The sequence below is a fragment of the Cibotium barometz genome, chromosome 9 (assembly GCF_041138505.1).
Source record: "Cibotium barometz isolate CiBa-2024 chromosome 9, ASM4113850v1, whole genome shotgun sequence".
Classification (NCBI taxonomy): Eukaryota; Viridiplantae; Streptophyta; class Polypodiopsida; order Cyatheales; family Cibotiaceae; genus Cibotium; species Cibotium barometz.
The window spans coordinates 39,966,893-39,989,920 of record NC_141054.1 but is presented as its reverse complement, the minus strand read 5'-3'; the positions used below and the strand labels follow the sequence as shown (position 1 = coordinate 39,989,920).

At 45.8% G+C, this 23,028-nt stretch overlaps 1 protein-coding gene across 10 annotated transcripts in view; it reads left to right on the top strand.

Moving 5' to 3' along the window:
• The window catches only part of LOC147635574 (zinc protease PQQL-like), a 64,776-nt gene that overhangs the window by 31,571 nt on the left and 10,177 nt on the right, over positions 1–23,028 (top strand). For all 10 annotated transcript variants that reach the window (XR_015266673.1, XR_015266672.1, XR_015266674.1 and 7 more), the window contains 11 exons: positions 15,661–15,730; positions 15,844–16,057; positions 16,548–16,653; positions 16,786–17,019; positions 17,208–17,372; positions 17,460–17,609; positions 17,722–17,813; positions 17,960–18,041; positions 20,736–20,819; positions 20,917–21,033; positions 21,117–21,227. Coding sequence is in view for 3 of the 10 variants with exons in the window: in XM_086802924.1 (XP_086659050.1) it covers positions 15,661–15,730; positions 15,844–16,057; positions 16,548–16,653; positions 16,786–17,019; positions 17,208–17,372; positions 17,460–17,609; positions 17,722–17,813; positions 17,960–18,041; positions 20,736–20,819; positions 20,917–21,033; positions 21,117–21,227 (1,425 nt within the window). In the remaining 7 variants the exon portion in view is untranslated. The remainder of the gene's footprint in view (positions 1–15,660; positions 15,731–15,843; positions 16,058–16,547; positions 16,654–16,785; positions 17,020–17,207; positions 17,373–17,459; positions 17,610–17,721; positions 17,814–17,959; positions 18,042–20,735; positions 20,820–20,916; positions 21,034–21,116; positions 21,228–23,028) is intronic.

Here is a 23,028-nt window from a genome sequence, read left to right as displayed (position 1 = left end):
TCATGGCAACCTCCCGTGCAAACTGGTCACGATTGTGTGTAAAGAGGATGACATCCTTGTTAGAAATAATGTCCTGACATTATTATGGGCAGTGGCCAATGTATTAGGACCGGCCGGGCACTTTTTACTCACTTTAAGTGAGGTTTTTTCCCCGCGCCCAATAAGGCGCCCAACTTACCGTTATGTGAAACGGGCACCAGTTAGGGTTATTATATGCCCTAAGTTTTGTAACAAACTTATCTTCATATTTTGAGCTCCATCGTTTTGCTCCTTGCCTCCACACGTTTTGTTCTGTTTCTTCGTGTGCTCCACACCGTCTCTCACACTCAGAATTGGTATCAGAGCAGGTTGTTGTTCCTGCTCCCGCCTTCCCTACTGCTGGTGAAGCACTTTCGTCGCGAAGAAACACCTCTATTGTGCTGGTCGCCTGCTTCTGGTGCTGAAAAACAGGTCGCCCTCCTTCTACAGACCTGGGCGACTGCTTTCTGTGTGTCTCGGGCACTGTTCTGGTGCAAAAAGCAGTGCTGGTCGTTTTTCTACAGGCCGTACAGCATCTGTGCAGCACGTGTGGCTGCTGGTTGCTGTTTTTCTGTTCGTACAGGTCTGTACGACCAGTTTTGGTGCAGTTTTCTGATCGTACAGCAGCTGTACAGCTGTCGTACAGCTCTATCTGCTGTTTTCTGTCCGTACAGTTCTGTACAGCACCTGCTGGTTGATGTTTGCTGACTGTACAGCCTTCCGTACAGCATTGTACCGTCTTCTGCATCAGTTCGTACTCAGCAATCTGCAGCAGCAACTCGGGTGAGTCTACCTGCTGTATTTTGGAGCTTAACTGTGAATTTTGTCAGCAAATCAAGTCTGAAATTTGGGGCTTTTGCTGTTTTTATGTTGCTGCACAATCTGTGACAGCTCCCACAGGTGTTTTGTGGGAATCAGAGAAATTTGAGCCACCAGAAATTTGGGGCTTTTGTTGCTGTGCTGTCTATCTGTGTGAAACAGACAGTCTCGAGCAATATTTGTGGACTCTTGTGCAGTCAGTCTCTTTTGCAGGTTACAGTTTGCTCTCATGGCACAGAACACTGCTGATGTGTTTGGGTTTTTAGCCCAGGAAGATAAGTTGGATGGAACCAACTATTCCCTGTGGAGCTTTATGCTCAGGAATCTGCTAGTTGCAAAGAATTTGTGGAATTATGTAAGTGGAGCTGAGGCAAGGCCTATGCATGTGGCCCCAGCTACCCCTCCACAACATGGCAGGCAGCAGGTTGTACTACCAGCTCCTCAGGCACCTACACAGGAACAAACTAGGTGGGATTCCAGGGATGCTCAGGCACTCTCTTTGATTGCACTTTCAGTTAAGAGGTCCATTATTCCGCATATCCGTTCATGCAGGACATCTCAGGCTGCATGGGATACTTTGGAGCACATGTATCAGGCTCGCAATGAGGCTAGAGTTGCCTTTTTGAAGCGGGAACTATCACACTTGTGCATGGATGAGGGTGATTCTATGCAGGATCATCTTACGAAGATTCAGGATTTGAGAGAACAGCTCTTGAATATTGATGAAATCATTTCTGATGCTGAGATGGTCACCACTACACTTAACTCTTTACCGAGCTCTTATTTGGGTTTTCATACATCTCTTCACTTGTCCATGAGGGGTAATCCAGTCCCTCTATCCTTTCAGGATTTGGTTGGACTTTTGCTGCAGGAAGAGCAGACTCGGAAAAATGTCATGCAAAGAAGTGGTGAGCAAGCACTCTTTGCCAAGAACAAGGGCAAAGGAAAATCTGGTGCATATAAGCCTAAGTCAGAATCAGGACAGCCATCTAGTAAAGAGAAGGATGATGCACAGAAACCTAAAAAGAAGGGTAAGTGCCATTACTGCAAGAAAACAGGTCACTATATTCATGAATGTCCTAAGAGGATAGCCAAGGAAAAGAAGAAAGAGTCTGGTAATTCAGTTGAAGACTCTTCAGATGTGGATAACAAGAAAGATGATGCCACAGTCAATCTTGTGGAAGAGGATTGGTGCTTCTTTACTTGCAGCTATGATCCCTTAAATGAGGTTCATTCACTCAGTGTGAGTGAAAGTGGTGATGTATGGTTCTTTGACAGTGGTGCCTCAAGGCACATCACGTCCAGAAAGGATTTGTTTGGCAAGATGGTACCTTCTTCATGTGGCAGAAAGGTTACGTGTGCAAATAATGCTTCTTATCCAGTTCAGGGCACAGGGGATGTTATGCTTACAGCCATTAATGGCTCATAATTTCTCCTTCAGGATGTATTGTATGTGCCTGGGATAAAGAAGAATCTTCTCTCAGTGTCTTCTTTTGCAAAGAGAGGGCTGGTTGTTTCCTTTGAGGATACTAAATGTATGGTCCGTGACAGGGAAAGTGACTTTGCTTTGGTTGCTACAGGGACCTTATGTCGCGGTTTGTACCGTCTTGATCCTTATGAGAGGCACAGTGCATGTGTTGTTTCTACCTCTACATCTGCTATGCAGGAAGCAGAGTTGTGGCATGCCAGGTTTGGGCATGTAAATTATGGCAGTCTCATGGCACTTCAGAAGCTGAAAATGGTAGATGCCCTACCTAATTTAGAGACTCCTCCCAGACATGTGTGTGAGGGATGTATTTTGGGAAAGATGCATCGTCAGGCTTTCAAAAAGGATAGAGTTGTTAGAGCTGCCCGCAAATTGCAGCTCATTCACAGTGATGTATGTGGTCCAATGAGGACACAATCCTTGGGAGGTCATTGGTATTTTGTTACTTTTATTGATGACTTTTCCAGATATGCCTGGGTGTATGCTTTGAAGAACAAATCTGATGTCTTTATGCATTTCCGACATTATGTCAACATGGTTGAAAATGCAACAGGACAAAAAGTGCAGACTCTCAGAACTGACAGAGGGGGGGAATACTTATCTAAAGTATTTGATGCTTTTTGTTTAGAGAAGGGCATAGTACACCAGTGTACTACACCATATACACCTCAGCAGAATGGTGTGGCCGAACGAAAGAATAGGTCACTCATGGAGATGGCCAGGTGTATGCTGAAAGCAAAGGGATTGCCACATAAGTTTTGGGTGGAAGCTCTTATGTGTGCCACTCATGTGTTGAACAGGTGCCCTACAAAGGCACTCAGATCTGTTACACCCTATGAAGCTTGGTTTGATCGGAAACCTAGTGTTGATTATTTTCGTGTGTTTGGTTGCTTGGCTTATGCACATGTACCACAGGAGCTTCGTGGGAAGCTTGATGATAAAGCCATAAAGTGCATATTTGTTGGCTACAGCAGTCAAAGTAAAGGGTACCGTCTCTATAATCCTGTCACACGCAGGATTTTTGTGAGCAGAGATGTTGTTTTTGCAGAGAATTCAGCACAACCCATTGCTGAATTTAAATTTCAGCAACCTCAGGAGTCTTTTGATGTATTTGAAGGGTTGATACCCATTGGCATAGGAACCACAGCTGATATACCGGCTGAATTTCAGAATTTGCAGCCACCACCTCGTGTGTTTGATGCTTTAAATCAGCCCCAGGCTGAGCCTAACATACAGCAAGCAGAAGAGGATATTGTTGTACAAGAGAGGACAGCTTTGCAAGAAGCTAGAACCATTCCTCGTTGGGCTATACAGACTCTTCAAGAGAGTAGACTTGCTGCTCCATTACCAGGTAGGACACGTAGGAGTACACGTGAGGCTGAAAGCTCTCATTTTTCAGAGTCAGCTTGGGTGAGTTCTATTATGGATGAAGAGGAACCTGAGAGTTTTGAAGATGCAAGTGAAAATCAGCATTGGATGCAGGCCATGCAAGCTGAATTGGATTCTATTGTTAAGAATCATACATGGGATTTGGTGGATTTGCCTCCTGGCAAGAAGGCAATTGGTACAAAGTGGGTTTATAAGGTTAAACGCAAACCAGATGGTACCATTAACAGGTACAAAGCAAGGCTGGTTGCTAAGGGCTATGCTCAGAAAAAGGGCATAGATTATGAAGAAACTTTTGCCCCCACTTCTCGGATGACCACCATCCGTGTTGTTGTTGCTATGGCTGCACATTATGGCTGGTTTGTACATCAGTTGGATATAAAAACAGCCTTTTTGAATGGTGATCTTGAGGAAGAGGTTTATGTGATACAACCTCTTGGTTTTGCTATGTCTGGTCAAGAGCACAAGGTGTGCAAGTTGAGGAAAGCTTTGTATGGCTTAAAACAAGCACCGCGTGCCTGGTATGCAAAGATTGATGCATTTTTGACTAGCCAGGGGTTCACCAACAGTCCAACTGAAAGCACCCTCTACATCAAGAAAGATGGGGGGGATATTTTGATAATCATTCTTTATGTAGATGATATGTTGCTCACAGGTACTGATGCGGATAAAATTTCAGATTTTAAGTCCGAACTCAAATCTGCTTTTGAGATGTCAGATATGGGTATGTTGCACTATTACTTGGGCATACAGTTCATACAAAGTGAGAAGGGTATCTTTATGTTACAGTCGAAGTATGTACAGAGACTGTTGGAAAGATTCAAATTTCAAGATTGTAAGCCTATTTCCACTCCTATGGAACCAGGGCTGAAACTTACAGTACATGATGGCAGTGAATCTTTTGATGCTATTCTCTATTGTCAGGCTGTTGGGTGCCTGATTTACTTGTGCAACACCAGACCGGATATTCAGTATGCAGTATCCCAGGTGAGCAGATATATGCACAGCCCACGGATGCTTCATTGGCAAGCTGTAAAGCGTGTGTTTCGTTACTTGCAAGGCACCAAGTCTTATGGCTTGATGTATCCCAGGGGGGGTGACTTGCATTTACATGCATACAGTGATTCAGATTGGGCTGGTGACTTCGACACAAGGCAGTCTACCAGTGGTAATTGTTTCTTTTTGGGACACTCATGCATTTCATGGTTGAGCAAGAAACAATCTACAGTAGCTACCTCGTCTTGTGAGGCTGAGTACAGGGCAGCTTTCACAACGACAGTGGAATGTGTTTGGCTACGCAGACTCTTGGCAGATCTTCATCCTTTATTGGAGGAGCCTACTCCGATTCTCACTGACAGTCAGAGTGCTATTGCAGTAGCACGGAATCCTGTGTTTCATGCACGAACGAAACACATAGAGATACATTATCATTATGTCAGAGAAAGACTTCATGCAGGGGAGATCAGCATGATCTATTGTCCAACACATGACAATGTCGCAGACATTTTCACCAAAGCTTTACCTCGAGAAAAGTTTGAAGCTTTCCGCAAAGCTTTAGGCTTACTTCCTTTTGGTGATTGACATCATGCCTTGTACCCACATTGGCACTGCAGGGGGGTGTTAGAAATAATGTCCTGACATTATTATGGGCAGTGGCCAATGTATTAGGACCGGCCGGGCACTTTTTACTCACTTTAAGTGAGGTTTTTTCCCCGCGCCCAATAAGGCGCCCAACTTACCGTTATGTGAAACGGGCACCAGTTAGGGTTATTATATGCCCTAAGTTTTGTAACAAACTTATCTTCATATTTTGAGCTCCATCGTTTTGCTCCTTGCCTCCACACGTTTTGTTCTGTTTCTTCGTGTGCTCCACACCGTCTCTCTACCGTTATGTGAAACGGGCACCAGTTAGGGTTATTATATGCCCTAAGTTTTGTAACAAACTTATCTTCATATTTTGAGCTCCATCGTTTTGCTCCTTGCCTCCACACGTTTTGTTCTGTTTCTTCGTGTGCTCCACACCGTCTCTCACACTCACAATCCTCCTCAATCCTATTCATAGTACATACGTTTGATTCAAGAATCAAGATAGGAAAACTTAAGTTTGTAAGTTCTTATTTGAAACTTGAAAATCTAAAACTTGAGGTAAGAGTAAGACTCAAGAGTAAAAGAATTTACGTGGCTTGTTGCTCCGTAGAAAAGACTCTATCCAAGTAGGAAGTTCAACTAGAAATCAACTTGCGATCATTGCAGTGGGTTGCATCCTCGTACAAAGGATGAAGCATGTATGAAACAATATGGATTGGTTTATGAAACCAATTCCATCTTTCGGTCCAAATGCGAGAGAGGTCTGAAAGAGTGCAAGTTACACATTGCATTTTAGAAATTTCAATACTATGATACTATTAAGTGGAAAGTTGTCCAATGATCCATTAGTCATGAGTCATGACTCATAAGTCATGACATTGATGATTGATCATTGCATGCACCAATTTGAATAGCAAAGATGAAAGAGTGCACATAGTGGAAGCAAAGGGGCACTAGAGTGTGCTGAATAGAGAGTGCAAGAGAGAGAGAGAGATATGGAGCAACTATGCTGAATATATTGAAGCAAAACAGTCCCAAGCAAGAGACACAGATAGTCTCATAAGTGAGGGAGCAAAATATGTACAAGACTGAATGAAAAGGGAGAGGCCAGTCCCACCTATTTATAGGTGAGGAATGCTGGCCGACTGGGACTGAATATGCTGGCCAACTGGAGCATATGAGTTGGCCGACTGGTAAAATACCAAATAGGCTAGGAAAAATCCCTGAAAAATATGGAAAAAAGGGGTGGCCAGCCCACAATCAAGGGCCATACAAAAGGGACCAAAAGGACACCAAAAATGGGCAGAAATTGGGGATGAATGTACTAACACCCCCTCTCAGCACTAGATGCTGAACAAACTCCGAGAAGTTGAAGATGAGGAGCCAAGGAAGCCTGAGAAACCGGCTTGGTGAACAAATTTGCAGCATTCTCCGCTGAAGGATAATACTCCAAACGCAAATCTCCAGCAAGAACCCGTTTACGAACATAGTGATACTGTATCTCAATGTGTTTCGTACGAGCATGAAACACAGGGTTCTTGGCGATGGCGATGCAACTCTCATTGTCACACCAAAGAAGAGTAGATCTTGTAGGAGGACAGCCGACCTCCTCCAATAATGTCCACAACCATATCGCCTTACATGCAACATAACAAACCGCACGGTACTCCGCCTTTGTAGAGGAAAGCACCACAGTAGGCTGCTTTTTACTGCTCCATGAAATGGCTCCAGACACGAGTGTAAAAACACAACCAGTGGTCGAACGCCGAGTATCTGGACCTCCAGCCCAATCTGAATCAGACCATCCAACAAGAGTGCATCCTTGGCCATAGAAGATGCCAAAGTCCAGAGTGCCACGCAAATACCGAAGAACTCTGAGAGCACACCGCTAATGCTACTGACGGGGTTTGGATGAGAAAGAACTCAATAAACTGACTGCGAAACATATGTCCAATCGGGAGTAGGTCAACCAAACCAAACAACCCATGAGAACCCGATACTGTCCCTGATCAATCCGTGGAGAAGCATCAAGTAGAGAAAGCTTCTCACTAATATCCATAGGAGAAGATATTGGTCTGCACCGAGTCATCTGAAATCTGTCGAGAATCTCCCGTGTGTAGTTCTGCTGAGAGAAGAAAATGCCCTTCAAGGTTTGCCAAAATGCTACTAGTCAAAATGGGGTACATGAGTACATGGATACATGAATACATGAATATGGGGGAGTACAAAAGTGACAGTGAGTACAACAGTATATAGCTGGAGTGGTAATCATCCTAGGAGCTCTAGCATGGGTCTCTGCCGGATGGCCTGGATATCTGCCATAGTGAGATGCCTGGTCGGACGAGCCCGATGCCTCGCAATGATGCTCTGAATCCTCCGGTGTAGGCACCGTCTCTGATGTAAGGATCCGCGAACCCTTGGGCGTCTGGATCTGCCCAACTGGATAGCTCTCTCAACTAGAGTCCCATGGGGTGCCCACTGTTGGGCTGTCGGCTGTGTCCCCTCCTGGGTAGTCTCTCTAAAGAAGTCAGTAATCTGTCTCTGTGTGGACTCCCTACCAGTCGGGCGTATGCTCCTCATAATGGACTCTCTGAGCCTGCGGATCTCCAGGAGATCAAAACCCAAGCATCGCTGATCACAATAGTCCATGACTCTAGCCAGTGGTCCAAATCCCTCTCTGAAAAGGCAATGGTAGCGCCCTCGAATCTCATAATATGCTGTGCAGCGACAGATGTAGTGCTCCTCCGTCTCTGGCTTTATCCTACAAATCTGACATATCCCGTCCCCTGGAGGTATGCCTCTAAATCTGCCTGTCTCTATCTCTAACTGATGTGAAGAGGTGCGGATCTGCCCAATGGCGCACCTCAATCCATGAGACAAATGGGTATCCATGTAGCTCAGTCTAAGTATAAAGCCATCCTCAGTGGTGCGGAGAAGATGGTCTCTATAGAAAGCCATCTTCGTCCCTAACTCCTGTGAGGGCTCTAGCCATGTCCTCCTAGTGTCCAATTGAATGAGGTCCTGTCTCATGACTCTACTAATCTCAGAATGTGTCAAGGTGAGAGAGGGTGCCTCTAGAGAGAAATCATAAGAGTTGAGAGTCAAGACACTCCAAGTCCATGAGTTATAATGAGTTTTCAAGTCTCAAGAGACAACATTCGAGTCATTGCAATGTAACTTGTTACTTGTAAGATATTAAAAGAGAGAAAAGGAGTCACTTACCATGTCACTCCATCCATCAGAGACAATGGAGTATCCATACCGATGCCAACATGCTTTCAATCCCGTCAACTCACTTTGGATTTGATTGACTTGACTTGTCGAGTGTGTGGTTCTCAAAGATTCGGAATCGACAGGATGCAAGCCGCTAGCTGCGACTGTGGCTACCAATGCATAGTAGAACTTGTGATACGCGGGAACTCGAGCAATGTTAAAGGCAAGGTTGTATAGGTAGAAGAATCTATGCTCGGCAATTTGAGCCTCTTGCTTAGCCTTGGAGCATACCGTTCTTCTAAGGTGTTTTGCCTACGCTTAAGTTCTCTATCCCTCTTCTTTGTATAGACATGGGAGGGCTGAGCACTTGAAGGCATGGAAACATGTGGCTTATCCATGGGTAAATTTGACAATGAATCACCCATGAGAGGAGATTCCACCGTAGCCGGACGTGAGGGTGCTTCACCAAAAGCCGTAGAGAGTGAAGCCAAAGGACCACCACCACTAGATGCATGAGTACCCACATTTGATTTGCTTCCTAGTCGTGAGGCCGGTGCTCTCTCTCCCCCACGATTTTTTGAAGCCTTAAGCCGCCATTTTAACCATCTCTTCAATTCTCTCTCAGGGTAATGAAGTGCGTAAAAGTGGCGGCACTTCATTAAACTTTTGCTCCGAGCACCATGTGCAGCAACCATGTGAACCTTGCTTTCGTTCCCATGAGAAATGAGCCCTCACCCGTGTGCTACTACCTCGCAAGGTATCACCACAATATTTGCAAACAACACACTTGGTACCGGAAGTCCCATACCTATGAATGAAAATGGTGTCTTCCCATACATCATTGGTGCCATACTTCTTGTTTCAGCGAGGCATTATGGGCAAATCACTTGATTTGATGCCAAATTAGCTTTGATTAAGGGTGAATTTTGCAAAATTGAAGAAAAGAATGGAGAAATTAGCCAAAAAGAGATGAAGAGAGAGAGGAGGAGAGAAGGGGAGAAGAAGCGAAGAAGAGGAGAAGAAGACGGGAGAAGAAAAGGAGAAGAGAAGAGAAGAGAGAAGGAGAGAAGAAGAAGAGGAGAAAGGGAGAAGAAGGGAGAGCAGTGGGCCGTGGCGGGCTGCGGGTTGCGAGCAAGGCGGCGAACAATGGGCTGCACAGGTGTCAGGGCTGGGCTGCATGCACGCGTCAATGAGAAGAGAAAAAAAAAATTGCAGATCTGGCCGACAAACGAAAACGTGCAACAAAAAAGAAAAAAAAAAGAATAATCCAGATTTGGGCGAAACGGCAAAAATTCATAGGTTTCTAATCTGTTTCGAAACATTTTGTGCTAGAAACGTTTCGCATGTTTCAGTTTCATTTCGTCGAAACGCGTTTTTTTGTGACTATGTCTCATTCATAATACATTCACCTTGTATTTGCCCAACGTGCGTGCTCAAGCTTCCTCTTCTCTCTCTTCTTCACACTCCACAACCATGGAGAGATTTCATCCTCCATAGCTCCATGGTTGATCGTCCTGTGATTGCCAACATGGTATCAGAGTCATGTTTCTCAGTGTTTATGCTTAATCATCTACTCTCTTTCAGCAAGATTAACTTCATCTTCACATACCCTAGTCATGATTAGTGAGTAATTATCATTCTACACCACTTTTGTAGTTTGGTCATTTCCTTCTCTACCCCTTGCCATTGGAGTCTTGATTTCTCCTTATAGACCTTACCATTGAGCAAGCCATCACTTAGGGCTTCTTCTCAGCTCAAGGGCGCACCCGACAGCTGCCTCAATCGATCGAATTTGCAATGATTATTGCCAGGAGCAGCCGATTAAAAGAAGGCTGCGTTTTTTTGGGAAAATCAAGCTAGCTCACAAACAAAGTCAAATTGGAGACGTTCAATCAACACCCAGGGGTTTTCGAATGTTGCAAATCCGTTTGTAGCGTCAAAATTGCGAACAAACGCTTGGAGTACTCGCTACAGCCCTGGGTATGTCTCGAAGAGTCATTTTGGTACAAAGGAGATTAAGATAGTATTTTTAAGATTAATCTTATGGTTAGAGGCTTGAAGCTCATGTTAACCTAGTGCTACGTGTCCCTTGAAGCTTTTTTAAAGAAATTTGAGAAAGCCCTTCAATTTGCTGCCACTTCTTTTGCACTACAAATAGTCAATTGCCTCTAATAATCAGTGATTAATCGACACTAATCCTAGTATTTTTTGACCATTGAGGTATTTTTTGCTCAATTAACAAAAAAATACTTTCACTAATATCTTGATTAGTGCTAATCATGTGAGGTTTTTAGGGCCATTAATGATTCATATCTCACATTAAAGTGTTGCTAAACCTCTGTAAAGTATCAATTCAGATTTTTCCCTTGATTTGAGTGGTCAATTTGTTAATCCAAAACAGGTATAAATCTGTATTAGCATTGTTTGGAACAATGGGATTTTTGAATTTATATGCTTCATGTACCTCATCTATCATGCTCACAAATCACTTGTACAAGGACAAGACATTGGCCATTGATAAGGCTAACACCCCCTTAAGCAGATTCAACGCATTATTAGTTGAAAGGGATATGCATCATCATCATGTCAGGCTTTGTGAACACAGAGAATATGATCCATCTTTTTTTTTTTTCCGAGAAAAGATCCTTTCATTAGTTATATAAAAAACGCCCGTAGGGATACAAAAGACCCTCTCCTGCTCATAAGAAAACAGAGCAGAGATCCAAGCAAGGCAGCTAGGGAGACTCTCCCTAGGTGCAGAAAAGTACAAATATCAGTACAAAGAACTGAGGGGCTATATCATACAATAGGAGGGGGGAAAAGCCAAACAGGTGGCCTGTAGTGCCAGCGGGGGGAACCCGCGTGTAGGGTATAGAAGGGGCTGCTGCGCCAAGTGGTGTGAAAGGCTTGGCGCCGCAAGATCGCCTCATCCGAGTCGCCCCGGATGCGGTCATACTGTCCTTGCAGGGTGTGTATCAACTCCTGCCAAATCCCCCGAACAGTCTCTGCTGGTGGCTCCAGTCTCCCCTCAAAGGCCCTGAAACACCGGGCTCTCCAGGTAAACCAGATGGTGAGGCTGCTGAGGAGCTCCCCTCGTAGATCCCTCTCCTGTGTTTTGTCCAGCCGGTGGACGAGAAATCCGGTGAAGGAACAAGGCGAGGCTGGCCCTAATGAAGCTGATGGCCTGGCTGTGCTGCTCCGTCTCATAGCCCATAGTAGGCCCTGATGAAGTCGACCAAGCAGCGGCACCCCACGTATACATGCCCTCTGGAGAGAGGGGGGCCAGAATGCACAAGGGGCCAAACCCTGCAGACCAAAATGTGTCCCATCTACCAGGCATCACCGAACCGTATCTTCGGATCCTGCTCTCACCCAAATGGTGCTCCTGCATCATCAGAATATCAATACTGCCCCCAACCAGCATCTCTGAAGCTCCTGCCTCAGGCAACCACGATAACGTATATAGTGTGCGCCGCCAAGGCCCTGTACATTCCATGAGATGATCCTCATGGATGACCTGTTGAGGTGGAGGATGTCTCAGCCGTACGGCGGGCCTTCGCAAGCGGCTTGGATCGAGAATAGTCCCCATCCAAGCGGCTACGAATCTGCCCACCCGATGTGCTGCAAGAATCTCGGATCAGGCGCCAGTGGCTGTGCCCCATGGCGACTGCCTCCCGCTCCGTGTATGCATACATATCCAGGGTCGCGTGCTAAGTCTGCCACTATGCGAACCACCAAATGTCGAATCCCGGAGGCATCCACACTCCCGGTATCAAAGAAAAAATGGGCCAACTCCCATAGTCGGCCTATCACGTATGTCATCTCCAGATCGCTCACATGGTGAGAAAACTCAACTGCTTGAGTCTTCAAAATGCGAAGAGCGAGATCCATAGTCCACTCCCGGTCGCTAGGGCCACAAAGAGGGAATGAGAAGGCCACCGCTGAATCAAGTGCCTCCTCCCCTCGGGCCGGAGGTATCACTACATGGACTCTGATGGGTGCTGGCTCATGGGGGCCCTCCGCTCCAAAAAGCTGTGTGGAGGAGTAATCAAAAGCCTCCGAGCGCTATCTAGTGTCGAGGCGACTCAGCCGACTGCGGATAGAGGATATCCGTGAAGCCCGAATCGGCATGGTAAGTCTCCTCTGCGGTGCTCGAGCAAGGTCGGTGCTCAGTGTCCGTCGGACTGCAGGTGAGCGCCAGGGAACTGCCAGGGCCTACCGGGAAGCTGAGGCGAGCGGGGGGGGGGGGGAGGAGGGGGTGGAGAAGGAGCCGCTGCCAAAACCGGAGCGGGAACGGGAGGAGGCGAAGGTGGAAGCGAGGCGGGAGGGGGGGACGGGGGCGAAGGACGGGGTGCCGGCATCTCCTGGTCCTCAGTCGGCGCTGGGGTCTCCTCCTGGAGGGGAGCAAAGCTGTTCCTCACAAGAACCTAGTGATGCTGAGACTGTGGCTGCTGCTGCATCGGTCTCTGGGCGTGCTGCTGTGGCTGTCTCCCTCGTCGGCGCCCTTGTCCAGGCTGCCACTCTGAGGTCTCTGTGGGCTGAGCAGGTGTCGCGGAGGCTGCCTGCCGAGCCGCATCTGTGGGCGGGCCATCGGGGGCCTGCTGCTGCTACGGTGAAGGTCGGGGTCTCCTGCGAGGGCAGGCCATGGCCATGTGGCCGATCTGCCGGCAGATAAAACACTGGTTCGGGAGCCCCAAAAACTCCACTCTCTGATCAATCCATCCCCCCCCCTATCCTAGGTAGCTGAATGACCTTCGGAAGGGAGGAGATGTCAGGAACCAAAACTCTGACCGAAGGTAGCCCAGCTGCTCTAGCCACCACTGAAACTACTGTGGGGCCAGTCTCAAGCACCGAGCCCACCAATGCTCCTAGCCTAGAAAGGAGCGGAAGGTACTCACGGCGGAGTCCAGGGAAGCAAACTGTAACATGAAATAGGCGCTCTCCCTGCTCGGCCGCTGCTGGGTCAAAGCCATGCTGCCAAGGTTTGAAGAATGCCCGAGCGCCCCTGATGTCAAGGGGACTCATGGCTAGGACCTGGGCCACGCTCTGAGCTGTCTGGAACTCAATCTGGTAGTGTCCATGGCCCAGTAATTGAACGTCCAGGATCTTACCCACATTTGCAAGAAGGCGGGCCTGGAGAAGATCCCGGATCTCCCCTTTGCTGGGGCGAGTGCCGACTATACGGCAGATGGTGGAATGTGCCTGGAGGCGTTCCATCTCTGCGGCGAGGCTCGCTTCCTCTTCTGGCGAAAGAGAAAGCCTGATGGGGGTATCCTCAGGGGCGGGCGAGGGGGCTGCGGAAGAGTCCCCCTGAGGTGGGGCAGGAGGAGCCTCCATTAGAGTCTGAAGCTAAGTCGAAGGCGGAGCGAATGCGGAGAGTCTTGGAAGAACCGAGCTGTACACAAAGGGCGAAAGGGGAAGGCGGAAGGCAAAAAACCCCAGGGGACGGAAAAAAGCAGAAAGAAAGGGAGGGGGGGGTAAGGCGGCGGCGAAGAAAAAACCCGCGCGGGGGGGGGGGGGGGGGGGGGGGGGGGGGAGCAACGCGAAAGGGGGGTGGGGGGGAAGAGAGGGCGGAGGCTAGCGGAGGGAGGGCGGGGCGCTGAAGAAGGGAGGGGGGCTCGAAGGAGAGGAGCAGTGGGCGGCGGGCGCTACAGCGTTGGGGCGGGGGTCGCAAGAGAACCAGGCGGGGGGGGGGGGGGGGGGGGGGGGGGAGAGCAAACGCAAGGGCGGGGGGGGGGGGGGATAGACTCGAGGGCGGGAAGGGGGGAGGGCGTGCAGGCAGCAGCGCGAGCAGGGGGGGGGAGCGGAAGCTTCAGCGAAACCAATCTATCTTCTTCACAGAACTTTTTGTTTTTGTTCTGTAGAATATGATCCATCTTTGCCTACATGGATTTCATTACACAATGAAATCAAGGATGAAGAAGACCAAGGGCTATATCAACATCAAGATCTAGATCAACATAAAGAAGATCAAGATCTACACCGACATTACAAGCTACATCAAGAAGATCTTCATCAGCATATTGGTCATCAAGGAGAGATTCTCCCTTTATTTCTAAATTCTATTTTATGTTGAGTCAAGGGCTCTTTGCTTGGGTTGTCCCTCGAAATTTGAATCTTTTGGACTTTTTGGGATTGTTGTATAGCCTTGATGTTACAAAAGGCATAGGTGGCTTCCTAGAGCAGCCAAGGCTAGCCCGCCTGTGGTCACCTCTCTATCCTAAGTGAATTGTAATCATAACTAGATGTCTAGCATCTGTCATCATTGACCAGCATTGTACCACCATGAGTAAGATCTACGGGCACTTGGGATCGTCATCATAAACAACATTGTAAACAGTAACTAGAGCTAGCATTGACATCATTTCAGGACACCTTCGTGTGAGATTTGTGGGCAGATCTTTTGGTAAATTTTTTTGGCTATTTGGCAACATTTCCCTCACTTTGCCAGAATTTGATACTTTCATTGCATGGACTAGATTTTGGGCCCTATGGCCTATTTATCGTGCCAGGAATCAATTGATCTTTGCCACAGAAGATATTCCATGCTTTGCTTTCTTTAGGAGATCCCTTATTTTCTCTTCGGGATTCTTTGACCTTGGAGATCTTCCCTTGCACTAGCTACAAGTGTTATTTGATTGCTTTTGAATGTTAGCTGTCCCAAAGTTGGACAGTTGGGCTTGTAACTTAGCACATGTTTTGCCAATGAGGTGATAGCTCAAGTGGTGAATGTGTTTGCCTAGGACCAAGAGGTGTTGGGTTCAAAACCCCCGAGGAAGCGGCATCACCTATGGGTGGATAAATAAGCGCCTACGGGCAGTTGTCTAGGATGGTGAAATTTGGTAACTATGGGAGAATCTGGGGCCAAATGCCAGTTGAAAAAAAAAACTTACCACATGTTTTCTGTATTGTGATTGTGGGTTTTCTCCTCCACTTGGAGGTTTCTCACTAGTAATATAATGTATTACAAAAAAAGAAAAGAAAAGAAAATGATCATTTTACTTGTTCATTCTTTGATGTTCTCTAATGAAATCCTTACTTACATGTGTTGAGGCGGATGTTCTATAGGGTAAATCTTTTCTGCACTTTTTTATCCAGATTTTGGATGGCAACTCATAACCTCCTATAAATTCACTTGTTTGTTTCTGTAGCACTTCTTGCGTGGTGAACCTGTTGTTGGCATTGAGTATGAAGCACAGCTCCAAAAAACTCTCTTACCTCGTGAGTACAAGTTTATCTTGGAGCTCTTCATGTGGTCAGACAATAGCTTACATTACTAGTTGTGCATGCTTTTTTATCGTTGCTTTTTGACAGTAGATCTGTGTTTTTGACAGAAATAACAGCAGCAGAAGTTTCGAAGATTGCTGAAAATTATCGCACAACCTGTAGCTGTGTGATAAAGACAGTAGAGCCACGTGCGCGTGCAACACCTGAAGATTTGAAGGCAATCGTTTCTAAAGTTCAGGCTTTTGAAGATGCTGGCGAAATCTTGCAGTGGGATGAGGAGCAAATACCAGAAGAAATAGTGGAGAATAAACCTTTTCCTGGGTGAGGCTTTGAACTGTTCATTCATTTGCAATTGTTCAACAATCTTGTTAGTGCATTTTCTGAATGTGGGCAGTCTTTTGATAATTTAGAGATTCTGATCTGCATGTTTTATAGTAGACAAGCTAGAAACACAGCATGTAGACTCAAAGTGTGTGTAACTGAGTGTGATAGCCCTACTGAGCTGAGCCATATGGCAACTTTACCAGGTCTTTTGGCAGAGGAGAAGCTGCCTATCGGCAGCCTGGCCTCTGGCTGCATTTATTTGAATTTTTTTGGTGGATAAGTCGGTTTAGACATGTCTAGCGTGCCCATCTGGATACTGAACAGCTGTGTGCAAAAAAAGCCTTGGCTGGCTTTTGTGAGTCCAATTTCTAGGGTACACTTAATTTTCAGCCAATTTACGATTGCCATTTCAAACATGACTTCCATCTTATGAACCTGGCCTGAATAAAATACCATTTACAGCCTCTCATTGCTAGCTTTCATGCAGATGCGTTTTATCACAATCAGATTTTCCAGAGTTTGGGTCTACAGAATTAATTCTCAGCAATGGAATGCGAGTATGCTACAAATGTACAGATTTTCTTGATGACCAGGTGGGTATTTATACTTATACTCATGGTTGTGTTGTTTAGATCATGGCCTTAAAGCTGAAGGGTTAACATGCTATTGTCAATTGATATACTTTCAAAGTCAGACCAATACTCTTGACATGTTGCTTTTTATAGGTCCTTTTTAGCGGTTTTTCTTATGGGGGTCTGTCAGAAGTTTCAGAGAGTGACTTCCTCTCTTGTTCAATGGGCTCTACAATTGCTGGTGAGATAGGTGTCTTTGGGCATAAACCATCAATGCTTTTGGATATGCTGGCTGGAAAAAGGGCAGAGGTTGGGATGAAAGTGGGAGCCTATATGCGCACATTTTCAGGAGACTGCTCTCCTTCTGATCTCGAGACAGCACTTCAGGTTGATTGCAGTTACATTTTCATAATGTCACACTATTCTGTTGTAAATCAGAAGATTGCATATGCATGCCAGCATTAATTCGCATGCCTTCAGATGTAGTATTTTGTGGAAGGAGTCAATGTTTGGTGCTCCTTTATACTTCTTATGAAATCAGCCTAAGGTTGTGTATGCTTGTATTCTGTCTGCAGCTTGTATACCAGCTCTTCATCACCAGCGTCATACCAGGCGATGAAGAAGTCCAGTTGGTAATGCAAATGACAAAGGAGGCTATATTGGCACAAGAAAGGGATCCGTTCACAGCCTTTGCAAATCGTGTGCGAGAGCTGAACTATGGAGACTCCTACTATTTTAAGGTAAATTATCAAGTAAGATCTGTACACGCACCCACCCACACCCCCCCCCCCCTTTTCACTTGTTAATTGTGCTTGTTCTTCTTGCAGCCAGTGACAGTAAAAGAGCTGAAAAAAATTGATCCTAAGAAGGCTTGTCAATATTTTGATTACTGCTTCAAAGATCCATCTACCTTTACTGTAGCTATAGTGGGAAATGTTAACCCTCAAACTGCTTTACCTCTGATACTTCAGTACCTGGTATCAGACTCGTTGCTTCACAAGCCTTTTCAATATTTGCAAGCAACCTGTAAACATGGCTTGATGACATGAATGTTCATGAAATATTCTCTAATGGACTTCATTTGGACAGGGAGGGATACCAAAGGCAGAAGAGCCAATAATGCACTTCCAAAGAGATGAGTTGAAAGGTCTTCCATTTACTTTCCCAGCTGGTGTTGTAAGGTAAGGTGGTTTCAATTGACACTTGTACAAGTTATGGCTGTGTTGGTATTGGTGTGAATCCACATTTCTGAACAGATGTAATTGTTTTATGTGTTCATTAGTGTGAATCCACATTTCTGAACAGACGTAATTGTTTTATGTGGCAGAGAGGAGGTTCGGCGACATATGATAGAGGCACAATGTTCAGTTCAAATAACATTTCCAGTGGAATTAAAGGGTCCAAATGTGGTATGCCATCTTGTGAATTTTTTCTTTTTATATGCTGCATCAATGCTGGTGAGACAGTTCTGCAATCTTATCAGTCTTTGACATATCATGCATTCATTGTTCATTGGTGTCTTCTTGGTTTCCATGTAATTTACAAATTTATCATGCTTTGTTAAGGTTGGTGAGGCAATTCAATTTTGGAATCAAACTGGGCTTTGATGTTTTCTGCATGTCGTGACTCGTCATCTGAGGGCGTCTAGCAGCAGCTAGGCTTTTGGATGTGAGGATGGGAATACCCTGTGGCTGCAATTTCTCTATGAGAGGTGCACTTCTGTCTCCTTCTCGAGATCTTGGCACTGTCCAATGCTCTGGAAGAAAGATGTAAGGATTGCCTAAGATGGGCTCAGTTCTTCTTGCGTCCTTTGTCCCTTCATGAGTTGGTCTTTGTGTCTCTTGAAAGAGTGCCACATGCCTTTGGTCCCCAGGTTCTATGACTCAACGACGAAGAGGACCAAAATCCTTTTCTGAATAGGCACGTGGAAGCGGCCCCTAATCTCATAGTATGCTGAGCATCAAAGGATGGCATGTTTACTGATTTGCACCTCATTTATGTGTGGCTGTGAGGACTCTTCCTGCTTTGAGGTGGTTAATCTCTTGCTGAGAGAGTGTGGAAGATAAGGAGGTGAGGCTGTACTGAAAGGGAGGGAGTTGCCCCATATGAAGTTTGTATCGGGCGAACCACCGAGAAGTCTGGGAATTCCATGATCGGTGATGTCCCTCTCGGTCCAGCTGCATCAAGGACTCCAAGGCTAGTTGGGGGAGGCTGTCATCCTCTAGTGTGTGTAGGCTATGGGTATATGTGGTTGTCTAGAATAAGGCATCTGGCACGAGGGGTGCTACCCCAAACTTTGCCAAAACATTTTTATGCGGTACTGTAGAACACTTGTGCCTGTGTGCTACGGATAGAAAGAAAAAAGTGCACGGAATCACACATTCAGCACACGGAATCCTGAACTACTGCTCTGTATTATAGGTGTGTTATAGGGATGGACTGTTTGCTTGAATCATGCAGGACAACATCATGATCTACAGCCTCTCTATCTTCTTCCACCCCTCATCTCCCAAGTTTGGTCCCCAAAAGGGGGCCCCATAAAGTGCTGCGGGGCATACCAAGGTGTCAAAAAGCCAGCCATACATTGGTCCAGGGTTCCTGAAAGTGAGCCTGGAAACACTGCCTCTCCATGCGAGCCAAGGACGCATACGCTCTCACTACGCTGCAGATGGCTGATACATTATGTCTAGTGTAGCAAGACTCAGCTAATGATGCCATCCTCCTCGAACGCAGATCAGAGGGCTGTAGTAATATGTCTCATCTGAGATGGGAGCTCTCCATGTCATCAAAGAATATCTTGGATTTGTAGTTGATGGGTAGAAGGTTGGGATACTTGGGTTCAGGGACTTTTGGCCCTCAGAATGGATCTAGCTCTCTTTGGTGACCCCGGATGTTTGGGGCTGGAGGATCACGTGTCTGGATGGCAGCCTCTGAAGCGGACGGGTGTGCACCAAAAAAATCTGTAATGGAGGTCTCAGAAGGGTCTTGCTGGCTCTATCTGTTAGAGTGCTGCCTCAGCATGACATCTTTGCGACGATAAAGCTCCAGTAAATACATGCCCAAACATCTCTGATCCTCGTACAGTATGACCCGTGAGAGGGTGGAATCCATCCCAGAAAGGACAATGGAATCTCCCTTGGATCTCATAGTAGGATGGGCATTTGAACAGGTAATGCTCCTTGTCATCTCCCCCGTTGTGAGAGAGAAAGAAAGAAAGTCATATTAATGTCCACGGAATGCCTTGAAGGCATATGGGACCAAAAACCGGTACCTCAGTCATTACAATGCACTTCGGGGTGCACTTAGGCACAAGCAAAAGATTAATGAAAACCCTAGGATGATAAACAATCATCTCTGAGAGAGAGAGAGAGAGAGAGAGAGAGAGAGAGAGAGAGAGAGAGTCTACTAAATACCCAATGGGCTTATGAGACCAAAGTGATACAAAAATGTTTATGGCATATCTCATCATGGAACGAAAAATAAAACAAATCAAATCTATTTCATTGGAGTGATACAAAACTGTCCATGGAAATGTCATCATGGAATACCAGGAGCATGAAACACGAAACATGAGAGGAGAGCATCAGCGGAGAGAGAGAGAGAGAGAGAGAGAGAGAGAGAGAGAGAGAGAGAGAGAGATTAAGCGTCTACTAAAAGACCCAATGGGCCTATGAGACCAAAGTGATACAATATTGTCCATTTCATATCTCATCATGGAACGGAAAATAAAATAGAACAAATCAAAACTCTCTCACTGCCATCATGGGAACGTAGATAGGGTTGAAAGTTACTTGCCAGCTGCTGCTGTGTCACACACGTTCGCGCGCGTCACATACACAAGTGCTCTCTGAACTGTGTGGGTGACCTTGAAAGAGCCTATCCATCCCGATTATACCATTAGTGGTAACTTTGCTTTCTGGTCGGGAAGCGTCTCTGTCTTCTTTACTCCCTATCACTCTTCTCGTTTATGGTGTGATACAAAAGTGTCCATGGAAATCTCGTCATGAGAGAGAGAGAGAGAGAGAGAGAGAGAGAGAGAGAGAGAGAGAGATCTTTTGCTTTTTTTTGTTTAGTAACAATAATACGTTTCTGTTTGCCAAAAGATGGAAGAAGTGCACCTCACTGGCTTCATCTGTAAACTTCTGGAGACCCGAATAATGCAAATTCTTCGATTCAAGCATGGCCAGGTAATTCTTTTAATAAAAATATTGAAGCCACTAAACTTCCACCAATCTTCATGAGCCCAAACATTGGATCTCATGATGAACTATGTCAAATATGCAGGTGTATTCTGCTTCTGTTACTGTTTTTCTGGGTGGAAACAAACCTTCAAGAGTCAGCAATGTGCGTGGTGATATTGCTATAAGTTTTTCATGTGATCCAGAAAGCTCCTGGAAGCTGGTAGGGTCTTCAATTTTTTTGCATGGTAGCTTTGTTAAATCTTTGATGATTAGCTTTCTCTAACAAGAAAGTGGTTCTTGTAGGTTGATTTTGCTCTTGATGAAGTAACAGCTCTTCAAGAGAGAGGACCCAAAGATGAAGATGTGGCAACAATTCTAGAACTGGAAAAGCGGACGTTTGAAAATGGCCAGCAGGTACTAGCTAGAAAGTCTGTTTTTTTTTTTTTTTTGTGTGTGTGTGTGTGTGTCCAGGATATTATAGAGTATGCAGTCTCCCTTCTGCTCCTGGTCCGACATGGCTAATACCTGTAGTGGTACACCTGTCCTGGAAAAAGCACCTGGCCATCTGGGGTGATACTCATCATGTAATGTGCCAGCGAGCCACTCATGGGGATAGTTGCATCAATTTGCTCAATCTGTCTGTGATTCCCCCTGAGTTGCTAGGTAGAGGCATCTTTCTGATCCATGGTAAGACTTCGAAGAGTCTTCCAATGCGTGACTGTTGGTGTGCATCTCTCCCAGCCTAGCCATTGCATATAACCAGAGGCACCAAAAGGATGACCACATTCATCTCTAATGAAATCATTCCACATACTGTTATGTCTGTCTAGCTCATCCTCTGATACCAGGATCCTTTGTCTCAAGAAAGGTGCCATTCCACTCCAAGATCTGGAAATAGCTGGCATTAGGGGAGATGAAGGTGCTCTATAGTCTGCCTCTGTGAAGATGAAATGTATGTTGGGCATCTAGTCTCCACCCCCACGAGGCATACATCTGGAGATTTGAGAGAGAGAATTCTTCCTTGGCTCAGTGCTTGGAAGAAAGCCTTTGACCACTAGCTTGCAAAACAGGTCTTTGCACTGGATATGTGGATCTATAATACTCAGTGAAACGAACAATAGTCTCCCATGCAACTCTGACTTGAGCATCCACTGTGCTATTCAAACCGGACCAAAGAAAGTTGCAGACTAGTCTCTGAAGCTGACTGATGCATCCTCGTGAGAAGCACTACAGGAGAAGATATACCAGGCTGAGGCAAGCAGTACTTGGTTAATGTCACTGGCCTGGACATTTCCAGTGTGAAAAGGGGTTTGGTGGATTCCAAGACGCCCAAATATGCATTACTGTACAAGCTTTGGAATGGGGGATTATCCAATACTAGTGCTTGAAGCTTGGTCCAGGTGCCCGAGATGGTTTCTTGGACACAGAAATGGGCGTTGGAGTTCAAGTGTCAAGTGAAAAGCATTGTATGGCGAGCTCCCGAGGATTTGGGAGAGGTCTAGCATTGAAACATGTTTCTACATGGTGTTCACATACATTTCTAACGAGGTGGAATGCAAAGGAATAGACTCCCAAAATCTAGGAGGATTACTATTTTTGAACAACCCCCAATGGAAATTTCGTTTGTGTCATTTCGTCCCTAAGCTAAGCAAATGGGGGGCTTTGCCAAAGCACCTTTGACAGAATGTCTTCGAGTGGATATATTTTTAGAGATGAAGTTTATGGAGGGGACCATCTCTTAAATTGGGACGTGTAGTAGGGTAGTGGATCAAAGTGAGACAAGTGGCCTCACGCTTGTCACCTCCTCTCTACACTTGTCGTTATAGCTCTTACTTGCCATCCTAGCTCATGAGAGCCCCAAATCTATAAATTGGAGCTCTGTCTCTTCATTTGAGCGGGCTCTCTACCACCTCTATAGGCTGCCCTAATGTTGGCTGCTCTCTTTCTCTCTCTCTCTCTCTCTCTCTCTCGATGGTTGTTCTATCATGAAGAAATATTGAAGGCAAGGGTATCTGATTATTGTATTATGATTTCCAGCCATTGGGCTTTTGTTTTTTTAATTGGTTATATATGGGCAGCTATTGGACACTTGCTACAACAATTGGGCATGAAATTGAGCCTTTGGGCAATTGCTATTGCTATGGGGTATTGTATCTCAGTCAAATTGACTTATGGACAGCTTTATGGGTCTATGGATGAGCCTTATTGGTTTATG